Raw genomic sequence first — 23,982 nt, 5'->3', positions numbered from 1 at the left:
TAAATCTCTCATTTTCAGCAGTAATGGTCACTAGGCTTGTCCTACTCATTTTGTATTGCTGCATTCTGCTTCACTTTTAAGTGCTGACCTAAAAATTTTAAAACTCTGCATCCTAGTATGACTAACACACTGCATGATAAGGGCAGACGTGGGTACAACGTCCCACTTCTAAAACAAATCTAGATTCACCAGCAGCCCCATAATGTAAAGTAAACCTATGTTATGCTAAAAGTAATTTCTGAATTATACATCTGCTGCCGAATCTACCCTCACATTCAGTAATATAGCTTTTTAGCAAACTGTACTTTTTGGTTAAGGTTTAATACCAAATCTTCAAATAGTTGTGAAAATAGTTTCCTATGGCATTAGGAAATGGAATATTAAAACACGTTTTTCTATAGTAGATTAACACTACATTTAATGGGTTTAACATGTATCAATTACCCTGTGCTGATTACAAAGGAGTTAGACTACAAATTAGCAGTTTGTTAAAAAAGTAATGTAAGTTACTACTTGATACCATAAGCAATAGTAAGAGCACAACAGCTTGCATGGCACTTTTCAGCTCTGAGTCTGGAGCTCTTTAGAAATATATGTTCACATCCGCTTTTCAGATACAGGAACAAGAAAAGATTAAATGACTTCTCCAAGTTACCACAATGACCTTTCAAACAGTCAACAGAAACAGTCCAAAAATCTTCAGAGTTCAGGCCTGACAGGTCAAAGGGACCATCATCTTGTAGGCAATGATTCTCTCAGTGTTACTTCTCAATAGATCTCAGTCCTGACTTTGCTACTTAGAATCTGCAAAAACCTACACAGTGTACTCTAGAAGACAGGGGAAAACATAGAGCCACCCCCAAAAAATATTGAAGTACATAAAGACAACACAGATCTTGACTCCCACAGTTCTTGAACCCTCTTTACCTTATTTTCAGCATTCATGCTCTGCACAGTATAAAATTTTCCCACATATTTCCTTCTCTCTTTAAATCATAACTGACCAGAAAAAGGTCAAACACAAGTTAAAGTGAAAATCTGTAACTCAGAATAAAGCTAACCTTGGGAAACAATGTACTTATTCAGGGAGCTCCCATATTCATGAGCAAATGGTTATTAAATTCACTGTTGATCTCGAGCAAAAGCAAGAATTCCCAAACTGAGATACCTGTGACCTCTCCACAGAAGTATCTTCTGACAGATGGCAGTGATATTTAGAGCTATGTGTGTACCAATTTGCTGAATATTATGTTTGTGTGTGTATATATAAATATATACACACTCACACAAGCACCCACACAGTTGGCATGTTTTTTATTTACAGTTTTATATTACCAACCTTATCTTGCAAAGGCCAAGCTCACTAATACCTTGTCAAACTTAAGACTTCAGTATTAAAAATCAGAGTACCACCTAGATGACTTGCACCCATTAGTCTCAAGACAGACAGAATGTTTACTGATAGTGCTCCCCCTCCATGAATTAGTGACCATGAACAAGGAAGGAGACAGGCAATTAAATTACAAGGCAAACAGTGTAAAAAAACCTCAAGCATTTCAATTTTGGAGGGTGGGTGCTTGTAGATCTTTGATCTAGAAAGAGATATTAAAAAAATTAAAGACCACTTCTTTTTTTCATTTTTTTGGCAATATATTCTATTAAAATGGGTCTTACATAGCAATACCTGATGTGATACTATACAAAGAATATAAAGATCTCAACAGAATTCCTATGTTTTTTCTTGCATATTTCAATAATTAAGTAAGACTGTAAAAGCTATCTACCAAAACCACTTTGAACGGAACAAAGGTTAAAAACATAGTACTAAGAAGTTTAGCATGCATCAAAAACAGATAGAAGCATGTAAGTTTATCAACCTTGACCTTTTACCCCTTGAGCCTTTCATGAAGCCTCTGGTATTTGAACACAAGGCATGAAGAGTCTGTCTGCTAACAGTTATTCACAAAATAGGCACTGTTGGCCTCTTCAGAAGTGTACTAAGGATTTGAACAACATTATTTAGATCTTTGTACCCAAACCTTCTCTCTAGAACTAGTAAATGCTTTCTTAGCGTCTACTGCATTTCCCAAGTCACGCACAAGGACAATATTGCTCATTAACTCGTTGTGATAAAGAGTTCTAAAACACTACACTGGAAGGGGGCATTCTGACAACAGCATTCTGTGCTAATCCACTTTTCAAGTTCTACTATTAGATGAACTTTACAAATTTATGTTCACACAGATTTTTATATTCGGTCTATATACAGTTTATACACAGTTTTCTTGCTGTTTCACTCTTCCCGTTCCTTTAAAAGCCATGCTACTGTCCATACTGAAAAGGATTTTCATAAAGTTTAGCTGATATGGAACAGAATGCTTCATGCCTACTAAAACCCCAATGGCTATCTATGAGGCATACATTATTGTATTAATTTTCATTTCATGCTGCAGCAACTACTTTGCCTCACTAGCTCCAGCTGCGCCCCCACAACCCCGCCCCTTGTATGTTGTGAAGATCAAAAGTGAAAAATGCAGACAATACTGTGCAGGCCACCACACTTTTGCAGCATGTCACAGAGCCAGACAGTATGAACTGCTGACATCACCTGCCAGTGTTTTCCTAAATTCTCACTGTAACCAACCTTTCTTCACAAGGATGATGCAGTCTTTTATTCTACTGCCCAAGCTTCTTAGAGCTTGGCATTCACTTTGCAAACACCTTTGACGGCTTGTGCACGTTTATTAACCTTTTGCCAAGAAGAGTCTGTGCAATGTGAAATCACCAGCTTGGCAATATCTCCCAAGTCATTCCACAAAGCTGAAAAAGGACTGTTTACTTTCACAACATCCATCTTAAGGTACCAAGCCTGGTATTTTTAAAAAATACATTCAAAATTAGTACTGACTCACTGCCACAGAAAATACTAATTAAAGCCATTAATTACAACCATTCTGTGATTCTGTGAAAACTATTTCAAATTGTCTTTAAAATGGTAACTTCATTGTGGAAAAGCCTGAAGACTTAACAAATCATTGCAATAGTAAGAAATGTTTGATAAGTTAGTCAGATAAATGGTGTAACAGAAAAACAGTTTTTAAAAGTTAGATTACACTGATTGAGAAAATATTTTAATATAGTAATAGCTGAAAGTGAAGAACTGGTACAAGTTAAGTTAGTCTTTAGAGCATCATCAAATAGTCTGTGAAATACAGTGCTCCCCAGAAAAAAATTTTAAACTCAAAGGGACGGGACACTTATTTGTGAGTCAAAACAAATAGGCATACATAAGTAATAAACTCGCCAGCTAAGGATTTGCTCATTCCCAGAACAATTTTTTCAAGTGAAATGGGATACAGCTTATCTAAACTAAGAGAAAAAATTGATTTCACAGTAACATATGGTACCTGCAACATCTTCTGGATCTGTTACAACAATGTGTGCATTTAGCTCCTGTAACTTATGATGCAAGTCTTCTAACTTCTTATTTGATTTTTTCAAAATGTTGTCCACATATGCCAAGTTCTTTTTATCCGTTGTGACCTTCCTGAGGTTCTCTGCTCCCTCCTTGATTTTAAGTTCCTTCCTTATTTCCCGCTTGATTTGGTCCTTTATTTCATCCAGCTTCTGCTGTACCATTGTATCTGAAAAGTCCAACTTTTGGCCAGTGCTCACATTCTCAGAGGCTAGAAGACTTTTGGCATCCCCCTAGAAAAAAAAAACAAAACCAACAGTAATATAACTACCAGGAAACACTGTTTCTTGACAATGCATGCTGCACACTTAAAATGACTAGCCTTTAGGCCTCTGTATATTAAACACTCACTTTTTAAGACCATTCACTAACCATGGGTCTACACTCATGTTGCCCTAAAGCAACAATCTCGCAAGACATTACATGTTAACTGGAATTACATTTTACAACAGATTTATTTTAAATTTAGTGACATCTTTACTATGCCTATTTTTAACACCAAGAGATTTAAATACTTCTGGATTCGTCATGGCTGCTTGCCTGGCAGTTATATGCCTCAGAGCTAATGACTCACATTTGTAATTTTCTAGATTTAATTGTGTGTTTTAACAGACCAAATGGATATAGAAAATAAGACTAACTTCGAACAACTATTATCTATGATGAATTTTTATACATTCATTAGAACAGATTCCTTTTAAAGATTGTAAAGAAAAAAAAATTAAACTTAGTGGTGTTTGCAAATGTTTAAAGAAATACTGGCATCTTTATAAAGATTTATCAAGATGTTACTGGAAAATAAATTTGCTAGATTTTTTTTTTTTTAAATCCCTCAAGTAAAGCCTTTCACTTTAAAAAATAATAATGATTAAAAAAAATAATCTTACTTTCTTGTGCAGGCAAGCTAGGCTGAAATGGAAAAAAAAAGTTGCAGCAATGAATAGGAGTTGGTGTAGTAAGGGAGAAGGGGAGGAAAGGTCTTCAGATTACCAATATATATGAGGTCATGCTTGTGCTTAGTATATGTTTACATATCATTGAGAAGTAAGAGTACAAAGGGCATGGTATAGAACCTACATTAATAAAGTACAAATACAATTAATTACATACGTAATAACACTTGCTGTGTGTCTTATACGTGGGCCCCGTACAATGAGTAGATGCTAGGTCCTACCCAAGAAGGCTTAGCAAGAGCTGAGGGAAGGTCAAAGGGCTCTCCTGAACTTAGAATCTGATCCAGTCGTAATTCAGTATGTATTTAGTAAATGTGTGGCCTGATCCGTACATAACTACCCAAAAGACCAAAATTACAGTAAATTTTCTTAGACACAATGAAGAAATTGCCTAGACTTCTGAAATATTTGGGTGGACAGTAAGGTATTTGAAGGGATGATTAAAAATTCAAAAGTTTTGGGTGTAAAATTAGTTGTCATCACTATTTGCTCTTGGAAACACCGACAATACAGCAGAGGAAACAGTAGGAAAAAACATTCAGGAAGGAGTTCAAGAAGCACAGCATGGGCCTAATAAACTGTAAGAATGTCCCAGAACACATGATCTCTAGATATAGCCCACAGTGACTTGTTTGTTTTCAGAAGATTTTGGGGAAATGAGGATCATGAAGGTTGTGCCTGGGCCATACACATCAATAGATAACGCTGGTGAAACTATTTCAGTCTGTGCACTTTCCAGTGATACTGCCTTCTGTAAGCAAGATCCAATCTACTAGTCCTCAACTATAATTTTACAAGTTTACTAAATCACCTCTAAACCCCTCTTATTAAAACATTTCTACCCATAGCTGCTACTTTTACTACAAACAGTCAGCAACTTGAAGATTCTTAAATATTAAAAGTAGTCGGAATCACCATCTTGCCACGGAATTTGTCTATCAGTGAAAAAGACAAGCAAGCAACTGCGTAAGAAACAAAAGGAGAAAAAAAAAATCATGCAAATTTATACTTAAAGTGCACTTGTGATTCCTGTAAGTGCATTTCTGTTAGTGCAGATTAAAATAAATAATTTATTATGCATATGGAGAGAGGCTATTAATAGTTGTACTGGGAAATACATGACATTGTTTCCATATATAGGCATATAAAAAGAATCAACTTTTTTTTTTAAAGAATAATCAATAGTGATGAGCAACTAGTACAAAGGTTCATATCCATAATGAAGGAAACTGACTAGCACATGTTGAGTGTTTTGTTTTGAGAAACAACTGAAACTGAAAATAAATTCATATAGTAACCGTATAGCAACTAAAGTAATAAGTATATCCAAATTAGATTCAGATCTTTTATTTCCCTGTTTGTCTAACACATAAAAATTTAGGATGTAAAAAGAGAGCTTCAAGATTAGTATACTACTATATAGCCTTTAAAAACAGAGATCAAAATGGTGTTTGTAAATAAAAAAAGTGGGTATTTTTAAACCATAATCCTTTGCACTTGTTCTGCAAGCTTCTTGGAAAATAACTCATCATCTACCTCTTCAAAGCATGGTATTATACTTCTCAAAGTTCACAGGAGAAAGACAAGTGGTAAATGTACACCCCCCCCCCCCCCCAAAAACCAAACCACAAACACCAACCAAACCAAAACCCAACCCCCACAAACAACCCCCAAACCAAAAGAAAACCTTTATTCCATATTCCAATAGCACCTGAAGTATGCTACAATTATGCCAAGAATGTACACTTCTCAAACAGAACCATGTAATTAAAATATAAATAATTCAGAAATATTCTTGACTAGGGTTTCCTAAAGAGACTTCAGTTGTTTATCTATTGAACGATAATGTATTTTGTTACAAGGGAGGTTTTTAAACCTCTAAAAGCCCTACATCCCACCTGTTAAAGGGATGTTATGTCCTTCCATAAACAGGTTTTGGAGCCCTTGTTCCAGATACAGAGCCTGTAACAAGTCTTCAATTAAATTAAGTCTTCATGATCATTAGTAATTTGCATTCCAAATTTCCAGTAATTAAGGTAAAGTTCTCCTCAGCTTGAGAAGTCTCAGCAGCACCTTTGTCCCTGGACTTAAGGGTTTCAGGATCCAGAGTCCTCTCCAATCTGCTTCTGAGACAGCTAAGAGCTCAATAGCGTGGATGCTAACACTGGAAGCTGGTCACATTGCCTATGCATTTAAGCATTCATCTTTAAATCCCACCCCCCAAAGCCACAGATGATACTCCTTCTGTCTCTCTTGTCATCCAGAGTTAATTATACTTTTGAACTAAAAGTATCCTGTCACCTAGCTACCTAGATGTGTCACCTGGCACAAAGGTCACTGTGAAATAAAGTCTTCCAAGGAGGCAACCATGCACTCAGTGACCCTGAAGGTCGCTGTGAATGCAGAGCAAGAGCATGTTCTGCAAGCAAAGTTGCTCCTCCTGCTCCAGCAGCAGCACGTTTTGCTGCTGGGATGCAACGAAGGTTTGAGGCAGATCCTCATGCCGGAGAGATGAGCAGCCCCAGCAACGTTCCATTTTAAAATGGTGATAATGCCAAGATGGACACAACTGGGCAGAACGTCTAATAGTTGAGTAAGAGAAGCGAGATAGGATTTTTTTCTTTAAGAAAAGCACCTCCCAAAATGCTAAACTCAAACTCTACTTTTAAACTGGAAAGTGACTTAAAACACAGCATATTCCAGCTTTTGATGACAACCTATTACAAGTCTCTGGTTAGAGCTGAATATTGTTTCAAAAAATTGTTTTCCCCATTTGGATAAACTCCTTCCCAGGTTGAGCCTCACATCCATTAGGATATAGGTGTTCTGTCCCCTCAACCTGAAAACTAAGTATGTCAAAAGAAACAATGGTTGGAGGCAGGGGCCAGGTCCTTTTCCTCTGCACTGCTCAAGCAGGCAGGGTGCAAAGACAGAAGAAATCATTCACATTCTCTATACCAAGAAACCATCAATGGATTTTGCACAGTCACTTCCTTTACTCTGCCTCCCAGAATCATTTAACATAAAATATCATAAGAGTAGAAATGCTCTGAAGCAGATAATGACTAAACCACTCCTGCTGGCAAAGAGAGAACAGGCCTCACTGCTTTAAAATGTAAGACAAAAGAATGGGCAGCCAGTTACCAATCCTGAGTTTCTTTTTTAATTCTGGTAGTTTTTTGACTGCTGGTTGAAAGAGAGGAGCCAAGCTTTGTTGGGTGGTCCCAGGACTGGGCCACTCAGCATAGCATCCTTCCCTTGTGCCACAGCAGACTGCTGGTGACCTAGTTCTTTGCCCCAGCAGCAGCAAAGGGCAGCGGGCACCCAGTGCTGCTCATAACAACCTGCTTCTGGGCTGTAGCTGTACAGAAAGCAATTAGAGGCAGTGGTGTATACTTCTTTGCAATGGGAAAATACATGTTCACGAGTCAGACTGGAGATTTCTGAAACATTTCAGCATGTACTGGAACTGAAACTACGTTTACTACAATAAACTATTAAGGACCACAAATTAGATACTACTGCTTTAAAAAAAAAAACAAACCAAACGCCACAAAACCCCATATATATAGCTTTCCTACTGCAATGGCCTAATGACTCAACCTCACTTTGATTGCTGGCTCAAAGACTATCTATTTACACAGGTGAATTCAAGATGCCAGCCTTCAATTTCTGTACTCCTGGGAAATGTTTTAAGTATAGCTGCTGAAAATAATGGGTAGTGGTCTGAGCACATCTTTTAATACACAGAGTCTATTCTGGCTGATGTGGTGAAAGAGAGTAGTAATGTTGTTTATGAAAACCCATGGGGGCCCCCACACTTTTTCCTCAGGTCAGTTCTGAGCCAAATAATTGGTAAAGCACGTGCCTTGCCAAACTGCATTTACCAGCCAAACTCCCATTTAAGAATAAAACATCTCAGTTGCTGAAGGATGGAAATGATACTGCTGAATAGAAGAGAGTACCATGAAGCTGAACATATCAGAGAATGCTGCTTAGCTGCTTAAGTTGTGTAAACTGAATGACTTCCAACTCAAAATGAGATTCTCAAATTGTCACTTCTTAGAAGAAAAAGATAACGCTAAAATCCTGGGTGTTAATACCTCCCCAAAGAGTTGCTCCTAAGAGCACAGTACAGCTGCACTGTGTTATACCATGTATTTACCACAGAGAATACTGAATAGGGCAAGAATTCAGATCACTTCTGGTAGGAATTGTTATAGAAATGTAAGTGGAGCCTTAAACTACAGCATGCTTAACAGCTGATGTGTACTCAGGCACAATATTATTTGCAGTTCACATTGAATTGCTACTAGCACACACTCAACTTGTCTTTAGGGAAAAAAAAAAAAGACTGTATCAAAACTCACAGAAAAACTGTGTATATTTTTCCTAAAACTATTAGCTTTCATTTTTATATGCTCTTGAATTTTAGTAACCGTTTCAATAGATGATAATAGACAACTAAACAATAAGAAAACCTGTTTAACAGGTATAGTAAAAAAAGCTTGGCTATTTAATATAAGCATATTCATTTCAAATATAAAAATAGGATTTTCATCTTATGTATAATTACCATAATCCAGAAAGACTGTTTATTAATTTTTCATTTCATTTTGAAGAGCTGCAAGTACAGATTTGGAACTATTAGGTCTCTTAGTACAATTTTCTGATTAATCTTGGCAGGGGTTAGGGGGGAGAAGTTTTTCTGAGCTAACTGCCAAGGTCCCTGAAGCTCTCTATAGTAATTCCTGAAACTACAGTAGTCTTTGATTTTAAGAACAATGTTAATCAATTGCAAACTTCCCTTCCCCCTGAAGTCATTCATAAAACCAGATGTGACTGCTTGTCTGGATTACTGGAACTACATGGACTATTTCCTCCTGCCCAGAAGCAAATGTGATTGTGGTCAAGATCTCAGCACTCACCCAACATCAAGAACAACAAAAAAACCCCCAAACCTTGGAGGCTTAATAGATTTTGGCATTAGTTTGCTGTGCTAACATGTTGCAAATCAGGATTTAAACTTAATCTAAGTCACAGGTCTCTGCTTTGTAACAACAGGCTGTTTAAGGCACAAAGATCCATAGTGCATTGCATTATACGTGGATGAATTCGAGTAGGACACTGATTAATCAGGGTTCAATTCCTATGCGCAAACAGTAAATGCCCGGCTACATGTATAAGAGATGAAATACATTTAAAAAAACCAAAACAAGTGTTCCTTAAAATAGAGATGTTCAACCTACAGTCCTCAATCAGCTGGTCCCCTCTGCCTGCCTCTCCCAGTTTCAGATGTCGTCCCAATGAACACTTCAGGAGTAATGTTTGCTTTTAATCACGCGATAGCTGCTGGGCTGCCTGCCGCAGCCAGAACGTCGCACCTAAACAGGTGATAAAATTCCCTGGCGATTCCTTGCTAACATGCAGGCTTCCAGCCACAAGCGATCCCTGATTAGGCCAAGGTTTACTAATGCAAAGAGCACGCTCCCCAAAAGCCTGTGAGCAGCACAGACTTGCTTACAGAACAGGAAGTTGTGTCCGTGAAGTGATGTGCCAACACTGATTATAGAAAGGGGCATAAGAAAGAGAGACTTCCTCACCATGGAAGGGAAGGAAAACATTTTAAGAAATGCTGCCTTCAGCTGCTGCTCATTGTAGCGGCTCCTGCTGGTTTTATGCTAGGAGAAGGACATGCAAGAAGGCTTGCAAAGAAATATGACATTAAAAGAAAACCCTCACCATCACCCTCCTGATGATTGCGAGGACTCGATGGAGCCTATGGCGCAACATAAGCGATGAGCGCTTGACTCTGAGATCAGTAGATGGCTACAGTATCCAAGAAGTGTGACTACCTATTCTGGCAACAGGCCTGGTACAGACACTTCAGCAGTTTCCAAACTTTTACCTATAACTTCAAGTTCCTACTCCCAGCCAAAAAAAATTCCAACAGAGCCCAGCACAGTGGAAGCAAACCTTACCCTCTCTAGTTTCAGATGTGCAAAAGAAACAGCACAAATCCCCATTACAATGAACGAGGCCTTCTGTCACAACTTTTATTTACATGTGTCTAGGAACAAGATCAGCATACGAAATTACACCTGTAACAATGCCACTCCTCCATTCTCTGTGAGACGCTGCTGTCTTAGTTTTAATTTAGCATCTCATTTTTAAGTGCATGTGAAGTACCAATGATTATCAGCGGTGCTACAGTAAATGAGTTAGTATAACAAGATAAAGCAGCAGAATACATACTCAGAAGAAAACTGCATTTTACATAATTAATATGGTTTCAAGCAGACCACACACAGTAGTAGAAGCTCTATTAAATGCCAAAATATAAATGAGCTCTTTCAAGTTACAGGGTAAAAGATTTTATGAACTGTTAATACCATACTACATGCAGGAAGTATCTCCAATAACGATGTATCATAGAACTGTGCTAAGAAGACTGAAGTAATTCCCCCTAAAATGCAACCTCGCCTAGATGCATACAGTAGAAGCACTGAAGTGATAATTTCTCGTCCAATTCCTGTAACATTATCATAGCATGTATTCATAATATGATAAATACACACACTCCTGTTTAAAAGATGAGGAAAACCAGGTGGATTAAATGACAGTTCAACAAATGAAAAAGCAGCAAGTTCAAAGCAGCACAATGTATTTTAAGAAGAGAACTCCCTTAGGCACAGATTCTGAAGTGGAGCTGTACATTTAACATACTCGGCAGCAAAAATGGACATGGATGTGTGTTGTATCTCCTACTGCCAACACTGGAATTCCATGCACAAACTTGTTTTGCATATTCCAAATTTGACCTGGAAAATTTAGTCTTCTTTCGAGACATACTTTGGGAAAAAATTCTTAAGATCCCATCACACAAACAAAAATATGAAGACTGGTAAATAGCAGAGAAATTGCTATTTTTATGTGTTTGACAGTTTGAGGCTGCTTTGAAGAAAAAAAAAAACCTACTTAAATTTTAAAATTGATAGCATAAATAAGCATTAAAAGGGACTTAGGTTTTGGGGTTGTTTTGTCTGTTTGTAATTTTAAACAATATAAAATAAACATGGAGTTATTGTTTTCTTCATGGGAACATCTGTAATTTTCTGTACCATGTAAATATATAAACAAATTCATCCTAATGGCCTAGAATTATTTCTTGAATATATACAGTATGTACTTTTAAAATAAAGTGTATATTTTAATATTCTTGCCAAATATTACATATGGGTATGCACGGTATCCATTTCTTTTAGAAATTAATACAGTCATTTTGAATTACTGCTAGAGACTAAAACAAGGGGTTTTTTTGAGATAAATTCTTATCACTAGACTTGCCTCAGTTTGACTTGACTGATTTCTCTGTAGTTACATTAAGCTAAAGTTTGGAACAAGCAGTTGTTTTACTGCTCTGAAATGCTTGAAGTCCAACATAACTTACTGAAGAAATAGAACTATATAAGATAAAGCTAAGGTCATGCAAATGTTGTGTGGAGAATTTGCTTCTAAGTACTAGTAATCTGTCCACAACAGAAAAACACTCTCCTCATTTCCCAAATAAAACATAACTAGTAAGGTATCCGCTGAAGTTTGTGTTAAAGCAAACACCTAAAAAAAAGCATCTCTGCTGCTACAGAAAGTTAGTATAGTTTTATGTCACCCCAATATAAATACTTTTGTTATTTTCATATAAAATATTTAACTAATTTTGTCTAACATTCCGATCAGAATAATATTATACATATAGCTCAAGATATTGGAAAAAATACTACTACTCTATTATCCAAGCTACAGGATATGATATCTAATTTGGTATAAGAGATTTTCAAAGGTAAAAAGGTCAGTCAACAGACATGAGTCACAATCATGCCTTATGACTTTGATAACTCCTCCTCAAACACAACGCACACTGTACGAAGGTGACAGTTGGGCATGCATCCAAAAAAATATACTTGCCTTAATATAAAGTTAACGTTACGACTATACATTTTCAATGGCTGTAATGTTAACGTTAAGATAAACATGTGTGGTTAAATTTCTCCTTGTGAAGAAGTTTTAACCACTACGCAGAAATATCACAATAAAACCCCAAGGAACACAAACCCCAGTTATTAATACTTAATGACAAACAGGCCCACTTCCATTTGTAAGGTGGTTTTCTTCTATTATGGAAAAAAATGAATTAGGCAATAGCTGCTATTACCTAACTAAAAGGTATTATTACCTATCTCAGATAATGCAACAGATTGACCATTCTGCTCATCCACAAATTACAGTATCAGCTATTGCCACATCTGTAAGTGGTGGTACTTAAGTGTTACACATTCGAACTAAACTACAGGAGAAGAATGCTAAAATGCCTTACTACAAAAACAAGCCAGTACAATTTGGGACTTCTCTGTTCTTTTGGTGCAAGTTAAAAATCTTAAATCATTGAAATGATGTAAAAGAAATCCTAGTTAAATGGGCATTTCTCAATAACACATACAAGTGTCAGAACACTGTTAAAGAACAATATGCTAATTTCTTTAATCTGAAAAGCACAAAAGTGATCCATGTATGAGAATCTCCATTTCTGGGATGGATAATTATAATTAAAAAAAAAAAGTCTCTTTGTTTCTGGCAATTCCAGCTTTCAGCACAGACAGCTGATATGTTAGTCCATTTAACTTTACTATATTTTACAGGAGCTATTTTTAGCCATTGCAAAACTAATGGAAGAGCTGAGAGTCTACATTCCACTCTAATTAAGCCATCATCTTTAGAAGCCAACTATTTTGTACATTATAAATGCAGCAATACATATCAGAGATAATACTAACATCTGTTTTATCAGGCAACAGGCCAAGTGGCTGAATACTAGATCATGGTAAAGGAACCAGATTTTTTTGCTTTCTAGGACTGTGCAACAGTGCCTTCACCACAGCTTACAGGTGCCCCAGCTTGGTAGCTGAACCTGTTATTACAGGAAAAGGTTTGTATTTATACCAAGGAACTATGTCTTTATACTCTAGGATTGAGAACTCTTTCACAGTAGTTTTGGCTGTTATATCTGAAATTACTTAAGTTCACACCCTACACTCCAACCAGCTGGAAATGTTGCTCCTGTTTTAATCTCCAGCAGTAAAAGGATGGAAAAGCCTCCTTAAATCCTTTCCTCATCTTTACACGTGGTGAGTAGAAAAGATCACTTTTCACTATTGGGGAAAAAGTATTGCCACACCCAAAGTTCTGCTTGTAGAGATGCATGCATCTCATTCCACACTTTTCCAGTAAAAGTTTATGGATGAACACAGAGTTATTTATAGAAGCATTACTTCATATCCCCATTTGTCTGAGACTTTTACAGAGCATCACTGATGTATGCTGTGATACATCTGAATAGTGTTTTTGCAACCTTTCTTTCTCTGACCCTTAAAATACAGTAGGAGATTTCTCACTGGCTCTTAATGTCCGTTTTCTATTTAAGAATTCCCTAGAAGTCATGAAGAAACAGAAGCCCATCTTAACCTACAACACAAGCAAAAAAAGTTTCGTGACTTAACTGCTTTATAGGCTATAGCAATGAAAAAGAGGCAGGTGATTTCACTTACTAATTACGTGGACTACAAAAAACTCTTAAAATTTACATTTCAAAATACAAGTCTGCATAAAGTTTTGGTTTTAAAAACTTTCTACATTTTTTTGGTTTTTAGGAGTCCTGATCCCCCACTGACCTCCCAGTAATTCAAATCTAGCTTCTTACAACCCAAAATGAACCTCTGACATTTATACGAAGTTGACAGTGAGAAGTGTTAAATAGAAGTCTAGGATTTTAGCTGAAGGATTTCTTAATGCTCATTTAACAGGTTTTACTCTTTACGTTCAGTCTCGTTACCATCTCCCAAGTAAGCTGTTTCCCATTTTGCATATATACTTGTGTAGGACTCTCTTCCATCTAAGTCTTGTTACCAGCACAGTTTCAATATCAGCTAAATTGAAAATGGGAAGCATCAGTTTCCAAATAGCCAATGCACCAATGAGACCCGTAACGTAACAGAAGTAAAGCAATGGAAAACAACAGCTTTTCAATGCGTCATGTATAGATGTGCCTATAAAAGTAAATCTTAAAGGATATGCTATAAACCCAAGTTTACATAATAATGGCAAAAAGTTCTCTCCTTGCAACAGCATTAAAATAGGCGAACAACAGGTTGCTTTTAATACTGCTAAGTATTCAGAAAATCCACAATGAGGCATACTTGTTAGTGATTTCAATGCCCTTCCCTTTTCAGTTGGTAAGATTACACATGCATTCTGTGTGTTTTCCAGCACCAATCATGTGAATGGAATCTTGAACTTGGTATTTAACCTGTTTATCCTAAATTAATCCATTTTTTAATATTAAAAGCCTCAACCTATTTTACAGGGCATATATACACAGCAGTTTTCACACACACTTACTATTTTAAAAAACATTCTAGGAATATTTGTTGCCAATATTCTAGTGTAACTAATTGCAATATGCTCATAACTTTCAAGACATTCTTCCTGAAGGCTAAAAGTTTTCCACTTCATTCCAGTTCAGAAGCATTTTAGTTAGCTGCCTGAGAAAAACTTTTAGTTAGTAATTGAAACTATAGCATGAAGAATATATTAAACACAAGTAGAATATTCTTCTTTATCAATAACCAAGAGCTATGAAAAATACTCTAGATATGACATTCAGCAGAACCTTCATGAAGTCCTTTGAGCTAAAGAAAGAAATTACTGCAGTCAGAAGCTATTTATGGTTGAAGTTTAACCTGCTGCATTCCCAAGAGTATCTACTATGTATTCCTCTATAATGAGCTATCTAATCTAAAGCATGTCATCTTTAGGAGATAAAAATACACAAACTAACTTTTGACTGAGAAATACCAGCAGGAAGACTTCTTTTACTTGATCAGAGTGACCAGCATATTCTGACAGAAACTTAAATTTTAGGTGGTCATGGCTATTTCCTAACTGTATTTGAAGGGGGGGAGGAGTTTGTGAGTGGGGTTGTGTGGGGGGTTTTTTTGAGGTTCTCTCAAGCATTCTATTAAAGAGGTCAAGAGTCAAAGGAGAAAAATAAAAAGCAGTCTCTATAATAAGAAAATAAATTAAACTACACAAAAATAAAGTACAGTCTTAATCTGTCTACACCATCTTCCAAAATAAGATACTATATTTAGCTCAGGCCTCTCAACTGTACACTTCTCTGACCTCTCTGAGCATTACTAGTTTCTTTTTCACCCCCCCCCCCCTACTATTTTACCTAGCCAGGATGCAATGAACTGGCATTATTATAAACATTCTGGGGTACAGCCAATGCTTCTGCCTAGACACAGGTTCTCCCCATTTTCTGAAGATGCCAGAACCACAGCCAGCCCTTCCCTTCTTCTTTTGCTAACCCTGAGGGAGAAAGCCGCATCTCTGATCATTCTCAGTATATGACACCAAAATGCTCATTGCTGCTTTAACTCAGATTTGCAGGAATTCCCAGTAGATATACTTGACTATGTACTAAGCTTCAAGTATATTCATTACGATAAAGAAACACTTAAATACTTCAGGACAGTAGACAGCTTATTTTATAACAGGGGAAAATTCATAAAAGTAATTAGAAACATCTGACATTTTCAACATACATGGTTAGCAAAGTGCAAGACAAAAATTAGTGAAGGAAATCTGCAGAAAACATTACATGCTAGATGGAAATCAAGAAGAAAATAATTCAACTGCATACTTCAGAAAATGTATGTGAATAAATTCAGAATATGGATGCCTGTAGTTAAGTTTTAAAAATCTGTTTACTTGAAGTACTGCATAAATCTTAAATTGACAGTAAATTAATTCAGTTAAATGCAACAGACAGGAAGGCAGACAAATGCTAAAGAAATGAAATGTTACTTTTGAGTCCATAAAACAGTATTGTCTTTTATAGAAAGGAAAGAGCTACAAAAATGGGAGATGACTTGCAGAACTTGCATCTCCCTTGCCTTTCTTTAATACCCAAGGTCATTTGGTTCAAGAATCAAATTGGAGTTAAAGAAATCAATTCCCACGTGCATGGCAGCTGCTGCCCTGACTGTGTCACTGAGTTACTCCCATCAAAAAGAAACACTTCAAAAAAGAACACTTTAATATTAGTGCTGACTGCTAACCTGAAAAATAGAAGATGATACTGAATACTACTCCACAGCAGACTAATGTTCTTTTTCCTCCTGCACTTAAGAAACTTCTAAGGATTTGTTTTTAAATCTGTTAGAATTAGTTTAATTAAAGCTTGAGAATACATTCACTCACTCTCTTGTACAGAATCCTAATACAGGTGAACACCAATTTTTAAAGCATTTAAATTAACAATCATAAATTGTTTCTGCATTTTGCAGTATGTTACAACAAAAGCCAGAATTCAAGAAAGGAGTTTGCCCCCCAAAACAAAAATTGGGTTTTCGTCATCATGGCTGATGAATGCCATGTACTTTGCCATAGATACTCATTTTATTTGAAAAGTGCACATACAAAATGAAACGGAAAAAAAGTCAGATTTAGATATTACTTTGTGAAGTGGCTTATGTGATGAGGAATCATATTTGAACAAACTTGATAACAATGACTAGTTAAAACTGATTACACTTTTCTCCCAACAGATGAATACTTAGTTTGACTCAGACTAATTGGTATGAATAAAGAAGTAGAGAACAACAATTAAAAAACCCTCTGAAATAAACTGTTTTCTAATGTTAAAGTACTACCTGTTTTAAATTTCAAAATGTCATGTTTCCATCTCTTCAGGAGAGGATAGACTGAAGACACATCCTAGCAACTTGAAGAAAAATCATTAAATAATGGGTTAAGTTTCAAGAACAAAATTTAAATAATCTTCCCGAGGATCTCTAATTATACAGATTATTATAATTTGCAAATCATAACTCTTAACATCCAGTCATTCTCAGCCTAAAACACCCGCTTCATATGAGCTTATAAATAAGCAACAAACAAACTCAAATATTGAAGAAAACACGCTTCCATTAAAGGAGATTGCCGAGTCCTAAATGGGCAGCAGTTCAAGAATGCTACACTAGTAGTCAGGCATGTACGATTTACAGTACTTTTACTTTTCTACTGCTGCCACTAAGTTTAGAACATGTTCTACAAAAAGGCCTTGCTGATTTTAAAATGTTCTGTAGATCTGTAGTATGCTTATTTTGGTACTTTCTAATACAAGTCTTTGAAACAGTGTCTTCAGTCTGACTGTCTTCTATAATCTTTTGCTAGAATCTAATTTACTGTATTCTGTCTCTCCACCCCATTATGCCCATGTAGCTCCCCATGTGCTCCGGACAGGTTGTCAGCAGCATACATCCTTACAGCTTCAGAGGTTAGTAATGTAATTTTGTCTTTTATTTTTAAGAAAAGCTGATGTTTCTTTGTCATCATTTGTCTTATCATTTTAGCCCACATGATTTCAGAATTAGGGAAGAAATAATCTTGTCATGTCATATGCAGATCTGTCTATAAAGGGAACATCCTCTTAAAACACATTCCACTTAGTTGTTTTGCAAAGTCTTCCTGTATAAATAAACACATGAAGTAGAAGAGCAGTGGATGGTTTTACATATTATGCTTGTAAAAAGCAACAGGCCACACAGTCCATTTGCATTCCTCCTAAATTCTCAACAACAGTTTTGGAGGCTTTCGGACTTAGCTTACTTAAAAATCCAAGTGATAAGATAATATGCATCACAATGATGAAAGAGCAATTTCAATCTCATACCTAATAACCTAAGTGATGTAAACAGTGCAAGTCCTAAAACCTATCATGGAAGGGGTTATGTTCCTCTTCCTGCAGAAGAGGAATAAGAAAGGTAGGCAGAAGAACAGAACTAAGCAAGTTTTTTCCATTTATCTAAGGACTGGCATAAAGTTTCTTGCCCACATTACACAAATAAGCCAGTTGTTAGTAGAGAGCTTTGGAACATCTGGAATCACTAAAAACACTCTCCTTGTTTATTCTAAAGATAATCCTTCACCCCAACAGCACAAATTAAAAAAAAAAAAAAAAAGTCACAGATTCTAATGGCATAGGTGAATTATGAAGATAACACACCCAGAGTTTGTCAATGTGTACAAGGAGAAAGAATTGACTAATTTTGAAAATTAATTCAACACCATGAGAACTTTGAAAACATTTAATCACTTTGTTACCTCAAATTTGTTACTTCTGCACCATATTTTCAGTCCTCCCTCCCCCAATTTGACTAGACCTCTGAAGCACAGCATCAATCTTGTACACAGTAGTTCAAAGTCCTTTAAGTGGTGCTTTAATTGATGCTTATCTGACCATTAAGAGGTATGGTGTTATTGCAAATATTCAACTTGTAATTGTTTGTTGGGTTTTTTTTTCCTAGTAAATATTCAAATGGCTCATAGTTATTGAACTATTCAATAACTGCCAAATGTGTTCATACTAAACTGTAATACCTCACACTCTTCATTATCTTTATGCACAGTAATTTTATAGTATTACTTGCACATTAAGTTGTCTTCACTCCAAAATTCAATCCCATCTGTTTCAATTGTATACTTACTTTTTCTTTCACTTAAGTTAGAGAAATAACAAAAAGACTCAGGATTTTTCAAAACTACTCCTTGCCTTGAGCATGTAAAAGGTTTAACAGCAACTTCTGAAAGCTAGCAAATAAAGTTGTGGTCATATCCCCACACTCTCCTTAGCATACCACTACAAAACCTTAATGCTGTTCTCAACCTTCAACATCAAACTAAATGAAAATACATCTTCCATCCATGCATCATGTCCAAACCAATTCTATTTTCAAAGCTTTTTCAGACAAACAGGTTTTCACTGTCACATGCAGCATATTGTGAGACCTTCTGCTTGAAGAATACAAAGCTAGAAAAGAATTGCCATAGACAGTGCATAGACAGCTCGTTATCTGTATTTTCATCTGCAGCAGAATGGGACTCTTTTCATAGTCCCTAGCTCAAAGCCACATATGTGAGTGTAAATCTCAGCCTGTAATCTGATAAACATTTTACTGCATAAACCAGCACTGCAGACAAAAAAAAAAGCACCCTAAAGAACCAACAGTCCTATCCTCCCCTAACAGTTTGTTCCTGCCCCAGACCATTTGCTGATATATGCCAGTACAACTCTTTATATGGCCACACAGTGAACTGGGTTGTGAACCTGATCTGGCTGAAAATTAATTTAGGGGGAAAAAAACCCAAACACCAAAACAAAACTAACAACAAAATCTGTTCACCATATAGCTGTCTGTGCAAACGTAAAGCAACACAACATGGCACATACTCATTTTCAGCAGCAGTACCAGCTGACAAAGTCTGACACTTTCTTTCAACAACAGCCTCAAGTCTGTATGAGCAAAGCTTCCAGCTCCAGCACATGGCATGGTCAATGAACCAACAAGACCTTTTCCATTTTAAATTTACGTCACAGACCTGCCTTGCATCTTAGTAATTGGCAACAAAAAACCCAAACTGAATAAACCTTTTGACAGTTTTCAAAAATAGATGTGTTAAAAGTTCCTAAGTTCATAAGCAAACTATAGTGCCAGTGATATACTAAACCATATAATGAATACTATTTCCTGTTTAATTAGCCAGTTTGTGTTTGGGACTTTAAAAAAAAAAAAAAAAAAAAGGACTTTTTCTGCTTCTTTTAATCATCAACTCTCAATTTCTCCTCGAAAGTTACATGAAGTTTATATATGAAAAAAACCCCAATTATACGCATACATACAGACAGATAGAAAAATAATTTCAGAACAGCTATGCACCACAATTATTTGCAAGTACTATGTCTAAATCAGGTAAATAACAATTACACTCGCTATTAGCTCTTATTCCTTTTAATAACCTATTTATTTCCATAGTCTAAGAAATGTGAGTACACAGAAGGATGCTACATATGTACTTATGAAGTTTATGTATATGTATTTGATTTTTAAATTTCATAAAGAAATTGTACATGATAGTGACCTTTAAGTGCTTTGAGTATTAACTTTTATGAGCTAACAAAAAAGGTGTATCAGCCCTTACATTCCAAGAGCTGAGCAATATTCTCTGGGTTTAAGGCCCAGCAGTAATTCAGAATACTACTGTTGTAGTAATCCACGTGAGAAGTTCTCCTTTCTGACCTGATCTGCTTGCAAGTGTGTCTATCACACTAACAGACAGAGCCTCACATTATTCCTGTGATTTACCCCAGAACTCTGATACAATCTATTAGCACCTCGGTATTGCAGACTTAATTATGCCTTCTCCTGGTTATAGATCTGGCACCTATTGTATTTTGTGACACTCTAATAACAATTGTGGGAAGTTAGTGGAAAGCTGTCCCCCTGGTTCTTCTCAATAGAAATAGCATTGGTTCTACTACTTTCATTTTCAGGTTAACATGTTCTTGTGTTTAATGGAAACTTAAAACCTATGAGTCCTCCTACCACGTTGCAGGATAGCAAATGTTTGAAAAACCTCAACAGAAAAACCAGTTTGCTTCAGCACCGGACTACTATACGTAACACTACAGACATGAAACAGATATTATAGGCTTTTGATTCAAGCTCTCTGATCTGTACTTATTTAGAGAACAAGTCAGAAATTCTCTGTCATTTAAAAAACAACACATCTCCAGTGAAGAAAACAAGGCTTAAAGAAATCCACAGGAATTGGAGGCAGAAAAAGCTAACTAATTTAGTCACGTCCACATTAAGGTTTTTACCAACATAGCCCAGTTCCCTGATTTGCATAATGGGCCAGAGCAAACCCTCCCTGGGTCCTGCCACATATCAACATTCCTCTATGGCACAAAAAACCCCCAGGAAAAATCTGCATATACTAACCTTTCATAGCCCAGCCCAACCCTTCCCAGTCAATCATTTCTTATTTGGTACCTGATAGCTATTGACATCTGTAATAAAATAGCAAAGGATGTTAGTATAGATGCAGTTGTCCTAGCAAGATACATTTATGCTAATATTCCTCTTTTTCCCCTGGTTGCCCAGCAGAAGCAACAAACTACACTGGTGAGAGCAGAGCTTTGCTATCATCGTGCATCCACTCCAGAAGTGCTCTGTACACCACTGTAGCAGCAAACAGGAACTACAGCCAAAGTGGGTGTAATGTTGATACACAGTATAGGAAACTGCATCTATACTCAATATCAAGAAAAATAGGTGTGGCCTACTCTTAAAAAAACAATCAGATCACCACTACCCACAGTTGGTGGTCCCACAACTGAGCCATAGTAACTGATCACATGAACTCTCTCAACTCACTCTATTTGTGAACTTAAATGCATCAGCCTGATTAGCTTGATTTCAGCCTCTTTATTACCCACAGTACAACAGCAGCAGAATTCCCAGCAGAGCTGGTCCATTTAGATGAACATAAACCTGTAACTGCACACTACTATCCTGTTCATATTAGTGTCTGCTCACCACAGAACTCAGCCGTATCATCCTCCTCACCAGCTGCTGGAAGTTGCACTGGCAAAGTTGATGGATGCCACAAAACTGTGTTAGTTTGACACACAGTCACAGAATTTCTGAAGGTTTGGGAAAGCACCCCACAAAGCACCACGAGAAAACCCACAGAGCAAAACTTTGGTCCAGAGGATGCATGCCCAGACTGCCATTCAAGTAGTTAACTCACTGATGAGCGGTCAAACAGTAAGTAATCAGTAACTGTAAAATGGCAGTAACAAAAATGGTGTGGACTTGTGTCAGTGTGACACAATTATATTGCTGCAGTTCAAATAAACAAACTAATCAGATATAATGTTACTGTAAGGACAGGTCCAAAGCAGTTTGTTAACTAATGATACTACTAGTTTCTGTTTCAATGTAGTACTTTGGAATGGTATCTCAAAGTAACAGAAGTCATGGATTGGATCCTACAACATAAATCTCATTTCTTTAAAAACAAAACACACACGCCCCCTCACAAACACTAGCAAAGAAGAAATTTTGCTTGTGCCAGGAATTGCAGACCAAGCATTAATAACTAAAGCTTCAAAGTACCATACAAATGCTTTGCCCATGTCACAGAGCACTATCTCACGAGAGATGCTTCAGTTCAGTCCATTCCTGAACCCATTCACTTACTGGATCCATGTAGAGAAAACAAACCAAACCAACCAATCAACCAACCAAACAGCCTCCCATCAATCAATTTGTACCAGTTGTACAAGTGATTTCTAGAAGAAGCAAAAAGAAAAAGCAGACCCTCAGGCTACATATAACACATCATAAGACTTTGTTACTCTGAATCTAAGTAGAGGCCATGTAATGTCTTAGTCTCTAATTCAGCAAAGCACTGAGACATTGACGAAGAGATTCTTAATCCCATCACTAAGCCCTCAAACCACCATTTCCCAATGTAAAGGACATGTTTATCTAGTTATTCTACTACAGATTTTAGGCTACACTGTAATGAATGACCATTCACAATGTATAAATGTTCCATGAGAGCTATTACAAATACTGTAACTAAATATACTTTTCTACTAGCCATCACTAATAATTTATCTTGAGTTAAAATAACAGATCCGCATCTTAGAAAGACATCTGCTCTGATAAAGAAAATGCATTCAAATGTATACAAGTCTACATCATATACAAGTCCCTATGTTAACAGGCAGACTGATAGAATTCAGAAGATGGAAAAAAAAAACCCAAACCAAAACAAGACCAAAACCCGCACCCATGCACCTACCCAAAGGTATTTTAAGGACTGTTTATGTTCCACTGAGAACAGGATGTATATTTTACTAATACAAGTTTTGAACAGAGTACTGTTTAAAGAGTAATATATATCCACAAATGGAAAAAAATTGAAGTGCTTCCCTAAATCCACCTAAATCTGGAAGCGTTTGTAGGGACCTGAGAAGTCCCAAGCAGCTGTACACACATTTTCATGTCTAAACTGCAGTAGACTAGTTCAGGATACTTTAATTTGAATGTGACATTTTCTTGTTCTGAAGAAACAAGAGTAATTCAAAATTATTTGAGGCTAATCTGTCCTAGCTGCACAGTATTTCAAGGCAGTTTTACTGCTGAGTGTTCAGCCTAATTACAATGTCTGTTCAAAACAGATTAATTAGGTTACTTGTACCTTTTTAAGGTGTCCTTAGGCACTTGACCACAGCTAATAATAAATACCCAGTACTTTTTATCTCTAAAAAAGCAAGCATCATTACCTCTATTCTAAAGATGAGGAAACTGAGCCATGAGTAAGCAGACTCTTCAACCTAATGTCACCTGAGAGCAGAGCAGCCAGGAATGAAATACAGGTCTTCAGAGTCCCATCTAGTAGTTTAACCCAACACAGTGAGGTACAAGTGCTTAATTTTATATACCTTTATATATAAAACATAGTTGTGTAATCTAAGACTCAACTGTCCAATTTATATCATGCAGACTAACAAAATACTGAGCATTTTTCAGTCATACTCATTTTATGAATATTCTTGTCCCAGACATGAAATGGAAAAAT

The 23,982-nt window shown here is 36.5% G+C and overlaps 1 protein-coding gene across 2 annotated transcripts in view; it reads right to left on the bottom strand.

Annotated features, from left to right (window-relative positions):
• Window positions 1-23,982, bottom strand: part of PKN2 (protein kinase N2) — a 56,709-nt gene that overhangs the window by 28,314 nt on the left and 4,413 nt on the right. For both annotated transcript variants that reach the window (XM_069789153.1, XM_069789154.1), the window contains exon 2: window positions 3,408-3,708. In XM_069789153.1, the coding sequence (XP_069645254.1) occupies window positions 3,408-3,708 (301 nt within the window). The remainder of the gene's footprint in view (window positions 1-3,407; window positions 3,709-23,982) is intronic.

The sequence above is a fragment of the Haliaeetus albicilla genome, chromosome 8 (genome assembly GCF_947461875.1).
Source record: "Haliaeetus albicilla chromosome 8, bHalAlb1.1, whole genome shotgun sequence".
NCBI classification, from domain to species: Eukaryota; Metazoa; Chordata; class Aves; order Accipitriformes; family Accipitridae; genus Haliaeetus; species Haliaeetus albicilla.
Note: the sequence above shows the minus strand (reverse complement) of the source record. Positions and strands in the feature narration are given on the sequence as shown.